General features: G+C 45.7%; 1 protein-coding gene across 1 annotated transcript in view; it reads right to left on the reverse strand.

The window, feature by feature from the left end:
- The window catches only part of SLC45A4 (solute carrier family 45 member 4), a 65,465-nt gene that overhangs the window by 18,998 nt on the left and 29,746 nt on the right, over positions 1 to 16,721 (reverse strand). The window contains exons 3-6 of the mRNA XM_019528221.1: positions 8,142 to 8,330; positions 3,994 to 4,173; positions 517 to 1,592; positions 332 to 431 (exon numbers count right to left, since the gene is read on the reverse strand). Of these exons, the coding sequence (XP_019383766.1) occupies positions 332 to 431; positions 517 to 1,592; positions 3,994 to 4,173; positions 8,142 to 8,330 (1,545 nt within the window). The remainder of the gene's footprint in view (positions 1 to 331; positions 432 to 516; positions 1,593 to 3,993; positions 4,174 to 8,141; positions 8,331 to 16,721) is intronic.

Genomic DNA, 16,721 nt, shown 5'->3' on the forward strand with positions numbered 1-16,721 from the left:
AAAAGGCTGCCATTTAAAAAAATACCCTCTTGTTATGAGCTTTAATTTTTAGCAGGCAGTCTCAGTTTAACGGCCCTTAGCCATCAGAAAGTGTCCTCAGTGCAATTTTGTATTTCACTCTACACAGGATCTTTTTACACTGTCACTTCTACTCTTAAGGAATGTCTCCACACCGATTCAGCCTCACTTAAGATGTCCGTTATAAACATTTGAAATGCATGTAAATCTTGAGATTGGAGGAAATTTTTAACTGGAAGGCGAACACTAGTCTACACTAGTATTTAAGCTACCGTCTCTGGAACTATCTGGATTTGCTTGTTGACAGACTTACCTGAACAAACAGCAGCAGTAGCAGCATAAATTACCAATCCCCAGCAGCCCATCTGAACTCCAGCATTATAGGCATGAAGCTCAGTAGAATTCGAAGGGCCCTGCAAGAGAGATTTATTGGGGAGTCACAAAACAGATACAAAGCAGAAACCAGTCTGCCTTAGGCAACATACACTAATTGCTCACCTTGGGATCACCTTTAAAAATGACCTGTCCCATGAAATCTGTATAAAACACAGCTTCAGCAATGATTGAAAACCAGGTTAAGAGGTGACAGAGGCAAAGTCTCAGTAGCTCTTTTGGCATCTTTAGCATGGACAACCACAGAAGTCTGACAGTGGTTTCAGTTTCCCCTTCCTCACTCTCTGTGTCTCCACTAGAATTAGTTGCACCACTCTGATTCCTGTGCCGGTATCTCTGCCGTTGCCTCTTTTGCATGTCATAGATATCATTCATGCTGCGGGAGGACTTTATCAAGACAATGGCATTGGCCCGTCGGAAACGATAGCGGCGAGAACCTATTTTGCCATAGTACGAGAAGGTGTAAGAAGGCTGACGGTAGAACATATGTCTCCGTCTGCGCATGGAGTTGGAAGTACTAGATGGCTTCATGCCAATTCTAGCATGTCCATTCAGGAGCTCTTTTGGTAGGGAGCCGTTTGCATTTGGGACTTTGCCTACATTCAAGTGATTATCAAGCAACATCTCCTCCTCTTTTTCATTTTCCCTGAGGAAAGCAGACAAACGGTTGAATTTGGACTTCATAAGTTCCTGGCTGGTGGTGTGGGGTGTGTTTGGGTAGGAGGCATCCTGAAAAATGGAAGGCTCAATGTCTTGTAGAAAAAGCAGCTCTGGTTCGATTTCTATAGTAGCATCAGGCATGTGCAGGATAGAATCGCTCTTGCTCCTTACGATATTCACCTCGAGGAAATCAAGGTCGAGGTCTGCCTCTGAACGACCATCGTCAGGGAACAGAGAAGCTCCATATGGATCTTCCTCACTAATCGCATTCAAACGACTGAGGGGTGGGAGACTGCCACTGTACTTGACACTAGACAGCGTGTCTCCTTCTTCATCAATTCTATCCTGTTGAGGGTTATACTGCTCTTCTTCAATGCTAAAAAGATGAAGAGCTACAGAGACAGAGAAAATAATGGCTGCAAAGAAGAAAAGTACTTGTTCTTGAGATTTGAAGAGATCACCCAAAAAGGTCTGTGTCCAGTCAAGCCCTCCCAGCATATAGCCGATTGCTCCTCCAAGACCTGGGGTGGGGGGGGAGAAAAAGGTGTAAAATGTTATCAAACGAAAACAGGGATTGACTTAGTCTGACATCAAACCACAGCCTCCCTTCAAGCACCATATGAAGCCTGTGATGGAGATGTAGAAATGAGGAATTTAAGTAGACAAGGCTCCACTTATTCTGAAGGCAATACAAGCCTTTGATTTCAGGCTGACCATTTAGCAAGTGGTCCATGTTTGAATCTGAAGTCTGGAAATCCAATGCCAGGCTGCAGACTGTTCTTAGCCAGGTTTGGGCAAGAAGTTAAAGAAATGAAAACTACTGCCCCTTTTACTAGGCAAATCCTTTCAAAATAGACTTAAAATCCCTTTTTAGACGACAACTTTGGATGAGCCTATGCTCTGAGAACATGCCACCTGCTGGGTTTGTAGATTCATAGATGTGCAGGTTGGAAGGGACCTCAGTGGGTCATCGAGTCTGACCCCCTGGGCAGGAAAGAGCGCTGGGTCAGACAACCCCAGCCAGGTGCTCATCCAGTCTCCTCTTGAAGACCCACAAGGTAGGGGAGAGCACCGCTTCCCTTGGAAACCCATTCCAGATTCTGGCAACCCTGACTGTGAAGTTCTTTCTAACATGCAACCTAAATTTGCTCTCCATCACTTTGTGGCCATTGTTCCTAGTTACTCCAGGGGATGCCCTAGTAAATAGAGCATATCCTAATTCCCTGCTGCCTTCCCCTGATGAATTTATAGGCAGCCACAAGATCCCCTCTCAGCCTTCTCTTACAGAGGCTGAAGAGATCCAGGTCCCTCAGTCTCTCCTTGTAGGGCTCTGCCTGCAGGCCCCCAATCATATGAGCGGCCTCCTCTGAACCCTCTCAAGGTTAGCCACATCCCTCTTGAAGTGCAGCACCCAGAACTGGACGCAGTACTCCAACTGTGGTCTGACCAGTGCCACAGAGGAGCATGATAAACTGCAGTTAGTCTTCTTGACCGCTTTGTTGCAATGACAGCTCATGTTCATCTTGGAGTCAACAACGACTCCGAGACCCCTTTCCGCTCCTGCGGTCATCCCTCAGCCTGGAAGTGTGTTGGTGGATCTTCTTGCCTAGGTGCAGCACTTGTCTTTGTTGAACTGCATCCTATTTCGTTCCGCCCATTTTTCCAACCTGCCCAGATCCATTCCCTACCCTCTGGTGGGTTAACTTTGCCCCATCATTTGGTGTCATCTGAAAACATGGACAGGGTGCTCTCTATGGTAAGTGAGGGGGGCGTTTCTCATAGCCCCACTCACTGCTTATGGGGAAGGGGCAGGAGGCCATGCAGCTCCCTGCACCATGGTGTCTGCTTCTGCTGTGGGAGCCAGGACTCCACACCCTGTGAAGAGGGATGGACCGGCAGAGTTGAACCCGTGCTCTTCCCTTGCCATGGGAAAATGGAGTGGGGTAGCTCGGTCAGCCAACAGAAGCAGGGAGGATCAACCAATAAGAGCTTATGCTGCTGCTGCTTCATGGATATACAATATATTGTGTCTGGGTGCTGGCTGAACAGAGATGGAGAAGCTGAGAACAGTTCTGAGTGGCAAACGCGGGCTGGGGCTAGGGAGAGCTTGGCCTGCGAGGGGTGGAGACCCTGTGCCTGCAGACACACTGGCTATTAATAGTACATGATTGGCAAAGAGACCACTGGATGGTTGTGGTGAAAGGTGCAGGCCGTGTGATGTCTGGAGGGCTGCACACGTGACCTGGACCAGCGATCAGGATCAGAACCACTGCTCTGGCCAGCTGCATCAGTATTTTGTCCCAAATGAACAGATCTCTAAAGACTTGCTCGGCTTACAACTACAGGACTTCAGTTCTGATGCAGTTTATTAAACATCTCCTCAGAGGTGCATTAAAACCAGTTCTCCTTTCAGTCACACTGGGGGCAACCCAGACTAATTCCACTGATGTCAACTACCATCTCCAGGCTTAACAGAGCCTTATGGCACAACCCGGCCTTGGCTCATTGGCCTGTCGGTCTTTCTAACTTGCACTCCAAAACCTTCAGACCAGAGACTGCCTCAACGTGCGTTTGTATGGGTCAGGATGACACGGATCCATTCAGAATTAGATCTCCGTAAACAATCTTTGCGCTGCCTGCAATTACTTTTGCTTTGCCGTGGCCTGATATTCATAGACCTCTCTCCCATATAGCACATCCTCAGCCTTCAGATTAGAGCCACTCTGCCACCGAGAGAGACAGGACACAGATATGTGGACCTGTGGTCTGACCCAATAAGACATTTATGTGCTTATGACAATTGCACGATACTGAATCATGAGGCCCGAGTTCAGAAAATATCTGCAACTATGAGAGGTAACCAAGTAACGAGTCGACGTCAGAAGATGTAAGGCTTGCATGAAACACAGACAAATTACGTACCAGCTGAGAAGGCATGGATGTTGAGCGCCATGTCCTGTTCCTCGCTATCCACCACATCGAGTAAATAGGCTCGAATCGGCCCTTCTGTTGCATCAGCACAAAAATCCAACACCACCACCCCCAGCACTGTGAGAACTATGCCAATTGGCTGCTTGTCTGGGACGTCTCCAATGGCTAGACCTGTGAACACAAAGACACCTGTAGGCATTTCATCCAAAGATGGATAACTACTAAGAAGCAGGTTAATCTCCTTAAGAGAAAGACAAGTCAATGGACTTACTGGAAACATTCCTTTATGGAATAAAATGGCAATTTCAGTTCTTTGGCACAGCTTCTGAAAAGGTCTGGGACAGAAGATACAGTTCTTTATGTTGATAAGATTGACATTTATTTCTTAAAATGTTCATCTGTTTGAAGCCTCCCCTGCATGCTTCTCAAAGTAGTGGTTATGTGTCTACCCCTGCCACGTTTCAAACATCCTCCAAACGTGGAAGGTACTTTTTTGTGAAAGGCAGCTAGGATAAGAAAAATTTGGATCCTCAAAATAAAAACTACATGCATCAAAACCCTATTTAAGTGCAGCTATAGCAACTGCATTTCTTGCATTCAGTTTTGCAGACTGCACCCTTAAAACTTCACATGGGATCCCATGGGACACGTACTAATAGTTGGGCACAAGAAGACACTATAAAATGGGAAAAAACCCCAAAACAAATCAGTTGCTCAAACTGATATTAATTTTCGTTAAACATTCATTTTTTTTTTAAATAGTGAAGTTCCAGACAAAGCAGCAAATGAATTTGGCACCATCATTGCTGTATAATAAAAGTGTCTTCCAATAATTTATGTTGATATATGTATAGATCATTACAGTAGGACCAATCAGCTTCTGCTGTCGTTGCAAGAGGTCCTCCTGAAGAGGAGCCGCTGAAGAACAATTCCATTATAAAACATTAACTTCTCATCAGGGAACATTCAAACAACAGTGTTCATAAAAACCTTAATGACTGAAAACCCATCAGTGAGATGCAGGAATTAGAGGTGCCAGATTGTGACACAGCCCTTAAAACGCTGCAGTGGAAAACAATCCTGTGGGGAGCTGGACTAGATAATGCAGGAGAGGTTTTCCAGTGCTCAAGAATATTGATTCCTGGATGTAAGGAGAAATCTGAAAGCCAAGCAAGAGTGTCCTGTACATTAAACAAATGCCACTGGTTTGAACCTGGCAGGTGAGATGCACTGCTAATATCAGTGCTATTCTTGCTTTGAAAAGCTGAACTATGCAGATAATAGACAGGGCAATAACCATTAAGGCTATGCCCAGAGCTGAGAGGACCTGTGCGTACTCCCACGCTGGGAAGGTGCTGGCAATGCACTGATGCAATCTTCCAGCTTTACAGCCTGGGCGGCTCTCCTGTGCTCCCTGCCCCTCGCACAGCTCCAGCCACTCAGACAGCCGAGCTCCGACAGGCGAGGTGGCACCATTCCCCGCAGCTGCAGGGTGAAAGCAGTGGGGTGGGGTGAAGGCAGGCAGGGAGCACAGGTGTGCCGAGTTCACCTTCAAGGGTTGCAAGGCACGCGCGAGTGCCGTCATTTCGTATTGCCCCTCTTGGGACCTTGGCAAGCAGTACCTCTTTTTTCTGCACAGTGGGACCAGGCAAAGGGGTACAGAGAAACTGTAATGCTATTTTCCTAAACCAGGCATCCAGTCTAGATGCCAGATTGTAAAGGCTAGTGTCTAAAAATTTCCAACATGGGGCTATGTCAGGGCAAGTGGTGAAATGGCTTTCAGTTGAGGAGCCCACTTGAAGCCATACTGGGAGAAGGGAGAGAGCATTCATGGAAGGACCACCTACCCACACTGCACTGCTGGCAAGAAGGAAGTCTATGGATAGCACTTCCTTGGCTTCTCCATGGACAGCTCCTCCCATGTTTTCGAAAAAAAATATAGGGTCTTTTGGAGCACATTTGACATTAGGCTACCGAGACAGCCTGGTTGCAAAACTATTGCAGTGGCTCCAAAAGTGCCGAAAAAGCACTCTGAGTTTGAGAGCAGACCCCATTCCTTTAGTGCACATTCACTACAAGATGACAAAATACTGCCATATAAAACGTTAGCTTTCATCTATCTGTGTGGCTTGCCAAGGTCAATAAAAGCTGGCTTAAATTAACATGGGCACTCCCTTAAGTCAGAACAGGCTCTCTCTGGCAGCAGATGGGGAGAGGGGGTGCACTGAGAGCCTGACATCAAGGGGCGTTTCTCTGGTCTCAGGCTTGCTGCATCCCAGACCTCCGAAATGTAAGCAGCTGCCCTTTTGCTTTAAAGTTTCCAGGGTGCCTGTGGAAATAGCAACTGGGAGTTCCCAGCTCCCTATACCATTGGGCCCCAGGGCACAAGGAGCTTTGAAGACCACATCTGCAACCGTGGAGTGGAGCTGGGCTGCAGCCATGCTTTTTAAAACTCCTTGGGCACCTGGACCTAGACAGCAGGGAGAGGCTCCCCAGTCTCTGGCTCCTGGCACCCAGGAAGCTTTAAAGAACATGCCGAGGTATGCTTCCCCACTGGGGACTTTGAACACCACACCTGGCAGCTCTGGGGTGGCTACTAGGACATGGATGATCATAGGCTTCCATGGGGTTAAAGTCCTCAGTGGGGGAAGCCCTTTGGCTTACCTTGCTTCCCAGAGGCTCTGATCTCTCATGCCTGGTGGCCAGGGCAGAGCTGCTGGGCACAAGGTTTTTATCATCAGCATTGCCGGCCAGCCTGGCCTGGACAGCCCTAGTCTCTAACTGGACCCAGAATGGGGCAGTAATCAGCTGACTATCAGCTCACCACATTGGGGACTCGAACCTGCCTTGATGAGGCTGGGGCTGGGTCCGAGACTGACAAATCGATCAGCTGATTGTCAGCTTCAGCCCCAGACCTTGCTGGTGCCAGTTTGAGTCCTTGGTGTCGTCTCGGAGCCGACAATCAGCTGATTCTCAGCCAAGCTGGACCTGTGGGAATTCCTCTTTCAATTTCGTAGTGCTGGGGGCCAAGTTTTTGATCTCAGGATCCCTTGCACTGCCAAGCCATAAATGGCATGACTAAGATCTGATCCCTGATCCCAACAATTATGCCTTCTGCTACGCCACACAGACCACATCGCGCCACTAAACATGTGGCAGAGGCCCAAGCATCAACTAGGTTGCATATTAATTAATTATCCCCAAGCATTAATTTTTATTTATAAGGAAGCTAGTACAGCATTGCAGCAGGATGCACCCAATGTCTCTAAGGAGTCGTTTGTTTGTTAAGAACAGCTTATCCTTTGCAATCTGTAGGGTAGTAAAAACAATCCCATGGAGCATCTGGGGCTTTGGGAAGGTGAAATACTGACCTAAGGTTAAATGCCTGGTTCATTCCCTGAATTGTTAAAACAAATCCTCATCTCACAAACACGAGAACAAAGAGTCATAGGTACAAGGCTCCTTTCCATTGCATCAACCCAAAGGTGTTGTAAATGTTTCCTTAAATGTACTTGCTGCAGCACTAAATTCACAGAGATTCTTAGATTAAGTTCCCTTGTCAACTATGTTCTAGGGAAACAACTTATTTTTAACAGATTTGATGGGGGCTCAGGAAAATTTATTTTCCCACATAGAGATGTTGATAAACTAATATTAACTGTGCTCTGGACTTTTTCAATACCAGGTCTAAGAAAAGAACAAGAAAAAGTGAAAAGATAATTTTTGAAATAATGCTGGAAACAGGATGTGTCGCCAGATATGCATTAAAGGGAAAATGGATCACAACAGGAAATGTTTCCCTGTGAACAGGTTGCTACACTTTTCCCATGTCAAGAACTGGCCGAATTCATCTTGGAGCCTACAAACATTATGCTGGCAACCGTTGTATCAATGACTCAGTATCAATGGTTATAGCTATTCTTACAGGGCTAATATTTCACACAGTACTGTGACTTTAAATTTTCCTTCCTTGTTGAAGTTCGGGATAGTTCACTTCTTAGTTACCCAAGACAACACGTTAATATTATACTAAGCAGCTTGTAAGTTAATCAACTGCATATCATGCATATCGTAGATAAGACACTTTATATCAGAGGCTATAGCAAGAAAAATAGGCAGGTGATTTCCCAATTACTTGCCTATAACAGAGCCATTAAGGAAAAGTGCAACTCCAAAGAGGACACCGATGGAGAGAGCGAGAATAAAAGGCCTCCGGCGGCCCCAGCTCAGGGTGCAGCGGTCACTGGCCGAACCTATGAGTGGAGTGAAGATCAAGCCCAGGATAGGGCTAAGGAACCAAGTGAGGCTGTAGTACTGCTCAGGAAGACCTAAAAACCACAGAAAAAAGCGTCATCAGTTATATGCTGTACATGGTACATTGAGATAAATGCAGGATTTACATTTTTATAAAATGACTATAATAAAAGAACAGCAGCACATTAATCTGTTGCAACCCCTCACTTGAGGGCACACCTGGATTAGGTCACCATAATTTTGTGCCATTCTCTAACAGGCAATAAAACATTTACACACGTTTCATAGGGAAGAGAAAGCTTAATGAATAGCAAGGAATTCAACACCTGCATGACTACTGGAATAAAGGTTAGGAAAGTGAGGGGGTTGGATGGACACTGAGTCACCAGTCTGCACTGATTTCTGCCTCCTCATGGCCTGTTGTGTAAAGTGGATGTTACAATGGCTTTGCAAGTCTGAAAGGCCAGCATCTCAAAGCTTTAACACCTTGACAGCTGGGGACAGTTTTACCATTGTGTGATGATTTTTTTTCCCAGCATACAACCCTGTGCCACCAGTTTCTAAAAACTAAGCTTGCAAGGTATGGTAGGGTATATTTGCAACTAGAGTGGTAGAGGACACCAGCACCCTGCTCCTCGTTTGGAACAAAATTGTAGAGCAGATAAAGTGAACAATGGCCAATACCCAAACCAATTATTTTTGAACCACAGCAGCAGACACAGATTGCTCACCTCTGTTACCCAAAGGGCCAGTTTCTAAAAGCAGTGGGTAGGAACAGCAGAAGGGAAATAGATTTATCCTATAAAATTACTTGGGGTGAGAAGATAGCTATTGCTAGTGATAAATTATGTCTAGGGAAAGAAAAGTGCATGGAAGGATGAAAAAGGCAGCAAAGGAAAAGCCTCCAGCACCCAGTTATTGGGAATACTACCAGCCATCAGCCCATAGATGGCAGAGTGTCTCACTCCATGTCTGAAACATTTTTTTTTTTTTCCTTTTCAATGCATCAGCACTATTTCGTACATCTTTTCAAAGGCAGAAGTACAAAATGGTCTGCCACTTGTTGTCTAGCTAGCACTGGGGCTAAAAAAAAAAATAAAAAAAGACCAGCTCTCTCAGTCAGAGGAAAAAGGGGGCTATTAGTCACATCCACAGCACCAAAAGCAGTGAGCAACCTTTACTGCTTCATTCTGTATTTGGGTAGCAGGTGGCATTAATTGTGCAGAATAACCCATGCAGGTGGTCAAGAAAATTTAGTCTCACTGGCATTTAAAACTACTATCACATCTGGGACCTGCATAGTGACTTATGTTCTTACAGTGACTTAATGCACGTGCCAGTGAATTGGGTTCTCCCAAACTTAATGTAAAATGCTGGTGTGGTGCAAGTAAAGATGCTGCACATGGAGAATTTGAAGTCTTGCACAAACTACCATAAAACATAGCCAATTCCTTGGATTATGTCCGAGGCCAAATGCTGCCATGCCTTGCACGATGGGATCAGCCTTGAGCAGGCCACAAAGTCATCACCTGAAGGGCCGGACAAGCACTAGGAACATCGGACTTGTGAAATTTGCGGAGACTGGGCCTACCCCTGGGAAGCCAGACACTAAGGATTCCTTTTCAAGGGAAGGGAAAAAGTAACCCTGGGAAACAACCTCATTGATTATGCAGAGCTAGATATCAGCTGTGGGACTTTACAGATCCAACTCATGTCTCAACTATCTGGGGGAAATCTACTCTCTACCAGAGAAAACAGCCACTTGCTTGTTAAGGCTCAAATCAGCACATACATGTGCTCTTTTCAGGCTAGGCCAGAGAGTTAGGAATGGCCTGTGGAACAGACCCCATACAGAGAAGTGCCATGAGACTTGGGCGCAGCAGTGGTTGCAAGACCTAATGTGTCTAGAGCAGTTCAGATTGCCACACCAGCCTTTCTGACCAGTACAGCCTGTGCCCCAAGACAAGATCTATGTTGAGCTGTAACAGAAAAGCACGTATCAAGATCTTATGGTGCACTTGGGGTCCACCTCCAACACTTCAGCAGGAATTAGAAACTGGCTCTGCTCCGAGACTGCAGCTCCTCAGGATGAGAGGTTGAGCGTGGCATGGCACGAGCCTCTCAGAAGGCAATGAGGTTGGGTTTTTTTGTTTGTTTGTTTGTTTCGGTTTTTTTAATAGCAAACACTAAAATTGGAGACGTACAGAAGCCACAAGCTCAATGAACATAACTGGCCTGCTGCACAGGCCACTAAGTCCTGGAACATAGCTAACACCACCGGTTTTTAATGCCAGGAGAAGGTGCTTCCTCTTTTAGCTGGAACGCTGGCCAATACACAACTGAGATGCCCATTTGTGGTCGCCGATAAGCTTAAACAAAACCCTGCATCACGGCATCTGTACTCCTTTCATACTATGCCTGGACACACTGCAAAATGCGCCTTATTTACTGGCTAGGTGAACAGAGGAAAAGGAACAAGGTATGCTATCAACTTGTACACTATTCCGCTTTAAACAGATCACCCGTATAAAAAGCTTAATTTGCATTTGTCTGAACTCCACATACAAGGAGCTTTATTCATGAAGCAAGTTAATGAACTGTTGCACAAAACACCTTTTTAGTTTTAAAGATGAATTTTATGACACCATTATCTTTTTTTGTTTAATCCCTGCAAGGTCATCTTGTATTTGCATGATATAATTAATGTGTGCAACAGTCAGAAGTCTGGCTGAGGCCTACGCTGTGGTCAGGTTTACATCTGGCCTCCCAAATCCATGTCCTGCAGGAACTGAGAGCAACTCAGATTTTTCAAAGAGGCCGACAAGCTTGGTACTGCAGTGTGGTGGGAGAAGGCATCAGGACATGTACACATATAGAAGCAAACATGGTTCTACCCAACTTCGGGCAAGTACTGAAAATCTGCTGGCTCTTTTAGCAGCCTAAATATTTCTCCTTAGCCAAAAAAAAGGTGGTTGGAGGCACTTTGGGACTGACTGCAGCAAATGGAGAAGCAAGATCTGATTGGCTTACCCTATAGCTAAGTGGGGCTGAAATCAAAATTAGAGACTTACGCAAACCTTGCGGCCACTAGCAAGAGAAAGAAAGACAGACTCTACAAGAAGAATCCTTCACGGTTTTCAGCAGAGTGGGCAATACCTCTAAATTTGAGCTGGGAAGGAGATAGCTTTATGTCACTCTAAACATGATCTGAACCTTGTCATTGGTATAGTGGTAGAAAGAAAGGAGCTGCCCCCACCCTCCCGTTTGAATTATTTAACCAATTCTCTAACAACATTCGTTATGTCAAGAAATGCACTCTTCAATTATATGTTGTGCGGCCAAATCAGAAGTTTGCCAAATCTTCCCAAAAAAAATTCTTGGTAGAAAGAAATTCACAGGCAATCCGTCTGGACGCTGACTAGCACCCCAGGAGTGCTCCAACACAACAGGCCTGAGAAGTGACACTGTGGCTAGGGACAAAAGTTACACAAACTGCTACAAGTAATTGGAAACCAGTTCAAATCCATAATGCAACAGAAGTTCAGTGCACATAAACTACTTTCAAGATGGCCAAAACCAGTTTAAAATACACCTGGATGGATGTAGCATCAGACTCAACTGATTTAGCCTGTCCCAGATGCCCTCCAGATTCAAGTTAACTCAGTCCCCCAGCATCTCAGGATGCTTTGCACCTCCCCTGCATTCCCCCCTGCCCTCGTAGGGTGGGCAGGCGGGAAGCTAGCCTTGGCCCAAGTCATCTGCTCCAACCCAGCAGGGAGGTGTGCTCTGGCACCCTCCGGCTTCTGGTCTGGGCCACGGCAGGCAAGCGGCTGCATTTCCAGAATTGAAAGTGAATGTCATTGCTAGGCATTTTGATGTAATCACTCTGAGAAATGATTCCTGGCAGGCATTTGGTTTGATATTAGTCATTTGGATGCATGAATATACTGCGGTATGCATATTTGTATGACATTGGGGGGAAAAAAAGAAAAAAAGATGAAAATTAGAAAAGGGTTAAAAGGTGAAGAGACTTTCAAAGTGCCCCAAATGACTTCTGAAGGCAAGCATGGGCCATAGCGCCCCCGTCTCAAAGAAACGTGTCTCTAGGTATGACGGACCAAGCAAGTAAGTCTCCACAAGCAGGAGTAGTGAGAGGAGAGGAGTGACAGTGCCACATTCCCCTTACTTACCTTTTATTTGAATGTCCCTCCTGTTTTCTGACTGGTGGGAGGGCAGTAAACTTTCAAGCAAGCTTAAGGGACAAGCGAAAAAGTGACAGGATGAGGAGAAACTCTTGGCCCCGAGAAATCCCTGACTTGCGTGGTGGGAAAAGACTTCTCACTACCCGCTAGTGGCAAGAGACAGGAAGCAACAACAGCACAGTCAGCTTGCACAGATCAGACTCGGCTCCTGAACGCAGCATCAGCAAAGGTTTGCGACTACCCTTTGAGGGTAAGAGACAACTGGTTCAATTCAGGTTTGAGCGATTTGTCTTGCAACAAGCCCAGACTCACAGATGGACAAGCCCATATTGTTCCATATTCATTACCTTGGATGCTTCCAAATTAAATGCACTGCCTCAGAATAAAAATCGCAGCTAATTTGAGTCAATTGCCAGTTAAACCTTGTGTGTAAATGACTCTTCTGCGCCCGTTTCAATGGGAGTCAAATCTCAGACTAATCAGCCCTGGCTTAAACCCACTGTCTGTTCTTAGCCCAAGGGAGTACTGTGTAGCAATAGGTCATTTCCATTTATGACCATCCAGGTAGTGGTCTTTTCAGCTGAGCCTTGCGTCATGTGCTATACTCAGCTGGAAACTGGATGGTTATGACTGATCTCATCTTGCAAGTGCTAAAGTGGCTATCAGGCAGTGAGCAATATTGATTAGGAAGAGACCTGAACTGAACTGGGGAAGTTGAAGGGTCACAGCAGAAGTTTCCCATTGCCCCTATGATGCTGTTGCTTTGTTATAATGCAATTTTCCATTATTCTGTTGGTCAGATAATAGAAAACCCCAACTGAATATGCTCTGTAAATGTGAACAGTCGCACTGAGCTGGGCAAGATTCACAATAGGTTTTTTTTTTTTATTATTTATTTTTCTGTTGACATCTTGGGAAAAAAATAGAAACTCAAGGACTATTATTTAGCTGTCTGTAAAAAACAGACATTTGAGGAAATACTGAGGAGGAAAAAAAACACACTGCGGATAAACAAGTGCTAGCATTTGTCCCATGAACTGACTTTGTGGCTCAGGTTAGAAGTCAGAAACTCTGAAGCCCTACTCAGATCAATGAAAAAGCAAAACACCAGCTTCTGTCTACAGCCTCTGGGGCCACTGAGACTCCAGCAATGTGGCATTTCCCAGCAAGCTGCAAACAAACAGGACACTGGCTTCTAGTAAATAAGTTTTTGTTTTCTATCCCAAGGAAAGAAAAAAAGTCCCCAACAATAGTGGGACCAGCACCGCTCACGGTTCACAGGAAATGCTCACTGTGTCACCACTGGTCCGAGGGCCGTGTGAGGTCACAAGTTACACGGAAGAAAGAGCAAGTCACATGCAGCAGCTTCTATTCAAATCCTCTTTTTGATAAAGTTCAGGGGGAGGGGGGAAATAGTTCCTTAAAGTTTAAGAAAAGATCTGATATGGGAATGGGTATCCAGCTTCTATTTTCAGTGATCAGGAATTATCACCTAGAGATTTGTTTGCAGTTTAACATACCGCAAAATTTATAACCAAGAGACAGTCATCTCACAAGCGTATGTCCACCGTTATCAACTGTTATTATGCTTTGCTAGTACTATACAGCCTGTACTTCCTGCCCTTGCAAACATACTGAATATTTTTATGGTTTCCTAATATAAAAAAGTTGCCACAATTTTTTTTACCCTCCAGTGACACTGGTGCAAGGGGCACGCTTGTCCTGGGAACTGTTGCTTTCAGCGTGAATCACTGTCAGGAACACTGAAGTGATGACACCGCTCTGCTCCGCAAAATAAACGCTCTTCTAGAAGTCAGAGGTGGGAGAGCCTCAACAATACATTCCCCCAGAGACTTCACATCTGTCCTGTAGCAACCTACAGCCGAGGGAGCCACTTGATCTGGCCTGTGGACGTGGGGCTGCAGTGGCAGGCTTGCTCTCTATGCTGGTAGGAGGAAAAAGCAGTGGTCAGGTCCCCAAGGTGGGTCATTCCAGCCTGCAGCTGAAAAAGTTTGCCAACCATTGCTCCAGCAGGTACCTTTCATTTGCACTAGGTGTCATGTTGTGGTCTGCTTCTGATGTGCTCTGGGGACAGTGGCACATGCGTTTCTGTATCTGCTGACAACTCAGGAGGCCCTGCTGCCTGCTGCTCACCCATAAATGCCTACCCTACACACAAGCAATCCTTGCTGTTCCCTCACTTATTCTCCACCCTTCCTTGTATTTAGAGAACCACGCAATCCATTCTTTATTCCTTCACTCCTGTGTCCCACAACCGACCTCTCTCCATCAAGAGAGGTAGTGCCATGCCTCGATCATTCCTGTCCGACCCAGAACGATGACAAGGAAAGCTGTGGCAGGACCAGCTGAGCCAGGCACTGGGCACAGCATTTGCTGACCGTCTTATTACCTGGGCTTGGAGAACTCTGGACAGAAAACCTGCTCCAGACCATTTCAACACCATGGGTTGATTTGGAGTTGGGAAGAGTTCTGCACTTTCCCATTTATTGCTTTGCCAGACAACACAGATCACTTGCTCAAGGAATGCTGCTGGCTAGAGGTAGGAAAAGCAAAATGAACAGGATGCTCCTGCCAGAGCTACAGACTCAGCCTTCATAGGAACCCAGTGTGCCCTCATGTCCTGAGCATGAGACTTAGCCTGTGGACAGAAGCACGTTCTGAGGATGCTCTTATTGTGTGATCCCATTTGAGGAGGCTCAAAAGGAGCCGAGCAAATTATCATGCTTGCTGTTTGCTGACCAAGCCTTTCCCCACAGAGAACTATTCACTGGTACTAGTACGAGAGTGCTTCACCTGCACAGCTTGCTTAGGCTGCATCCCTTCACCTTCTAGCAACCCCACAGGGGACGCATGCTCCGATGCTCATACAGCTGGGTCACTGGAGCTCTCTTGTACAGCACGGTTCCCTCACTCCCAACTCAGAGTGAGGAAAGAGGTCTATGCATTGGCTTGAGCAACTGTGGTCACATTACCCTCACACTGCACGTAGCAGGTTGGAAGATTAAAACCTGGAGCTCCAGTAAGATGTGCAAACGCCATGACACCAGATCTCACTGCCACTCTTCGAGACTTCTGGCCAAACCTTGTCCTGACAGCCATGCATTCTTGTACCATCTGCCCATTGGGAGGCTACAACCCTAGATCTCTGGGGGGGGTCCTAGAAGATTAAAATCTCTCCTTCTTGACCTAGAAAGCAGACTCTACCTTCAAGCAGCACCTGAAAGTAGTTCTCTCCAGCTCCAGAGTTTTTACTATGACAGCTGGAAACCTGCACAGACATCATAGCGATGAGCACTGCAATACACAGCTAGTGGCTTGCTACAATTCTCACTTCCAGTTGAGCACTTCCCCCCCTTTGTCCACTCTTTTGTTTTTGTTTTTTATTAAAGAGGGTAGTCTTCGTCAGCGTATTTTTTATAGCGCTTCAATTTATTGTGCTGCCAGGCACAACCTCGCACTAGTAGCATTTGCTCTATGGTTTTTCTTTGTTTGTACTTTTGTGATGCATGAGGTCTGAGCATTCAGGACAACACCGCTGGGGTGCACAATGATGTGGCTCTTCTCGGATTTGGTCTCTCCCAGGCCAGCATGGGCAGCTTGTATATACATTAATGCCAGCACCCAGAGTATGCCAAGGCAGAAACTCTTCCCACCCCACACCCAGTTTGACAGACATCCACTGCTTTTTTGATGTTATCATTTACATGTATAAAAAACACACAGATAAGGCTACAAGCCTGTTTGGATTTGAGAAACACAAAGAAAATACACTTCTCTTCCGTATACAGTACCCGCTTTCGAGGTGCTGGGAAGCGATCAGGGCTCAGTGTCCGTAGAAGTTGGATGCCATCAAGAAATGTGTTTTTAAACGGAAAACAGCTTCTAGGGACTTGAAAAACAAGTTTGATTTTTCTCTTTTTATAGTTTAAAAATCAACAGGTTTTCACTGATTTTATTTGAGTGCCAAGCAGAACCTTACTTTGGAGATTTTATTTTTTTTAAAAGAAAAAGAATAAAGCTTTCCTTTCAAAATATGAAGAAGATACTTGAACAACTAAACTGGTAACAAGATATAACCTTCTTGGTATGCCCGTGTCAACAATGTACATGCTGGAATATTTGAATCCAGAAGCCCTGCAGGTATTAGCACTAAAACAGCAATGTGTCTTGTACTGGGGAAGAGATTATGCTTTTGAGTAGAGTAACTGCTCTCAAAATTAGAGGCAATAACCCCCCCCCCCC

This window comes from Gavialis gangeticus, unplaced genomic scaffold (genome assembly GCF_001723915.1).
Source record: "Gavialis gangeticus isolate Ggan-Ray unplaced genomic scaffold, GavGan_comp1, whole genome shotgun sequence".
NCBI classification, from domain to species: domain Eukaryota; kingdom Metazoa; phylum Chordata; order Crocodylia; family Gavialidae; genus Gavialis; species Gavialis gangeticus.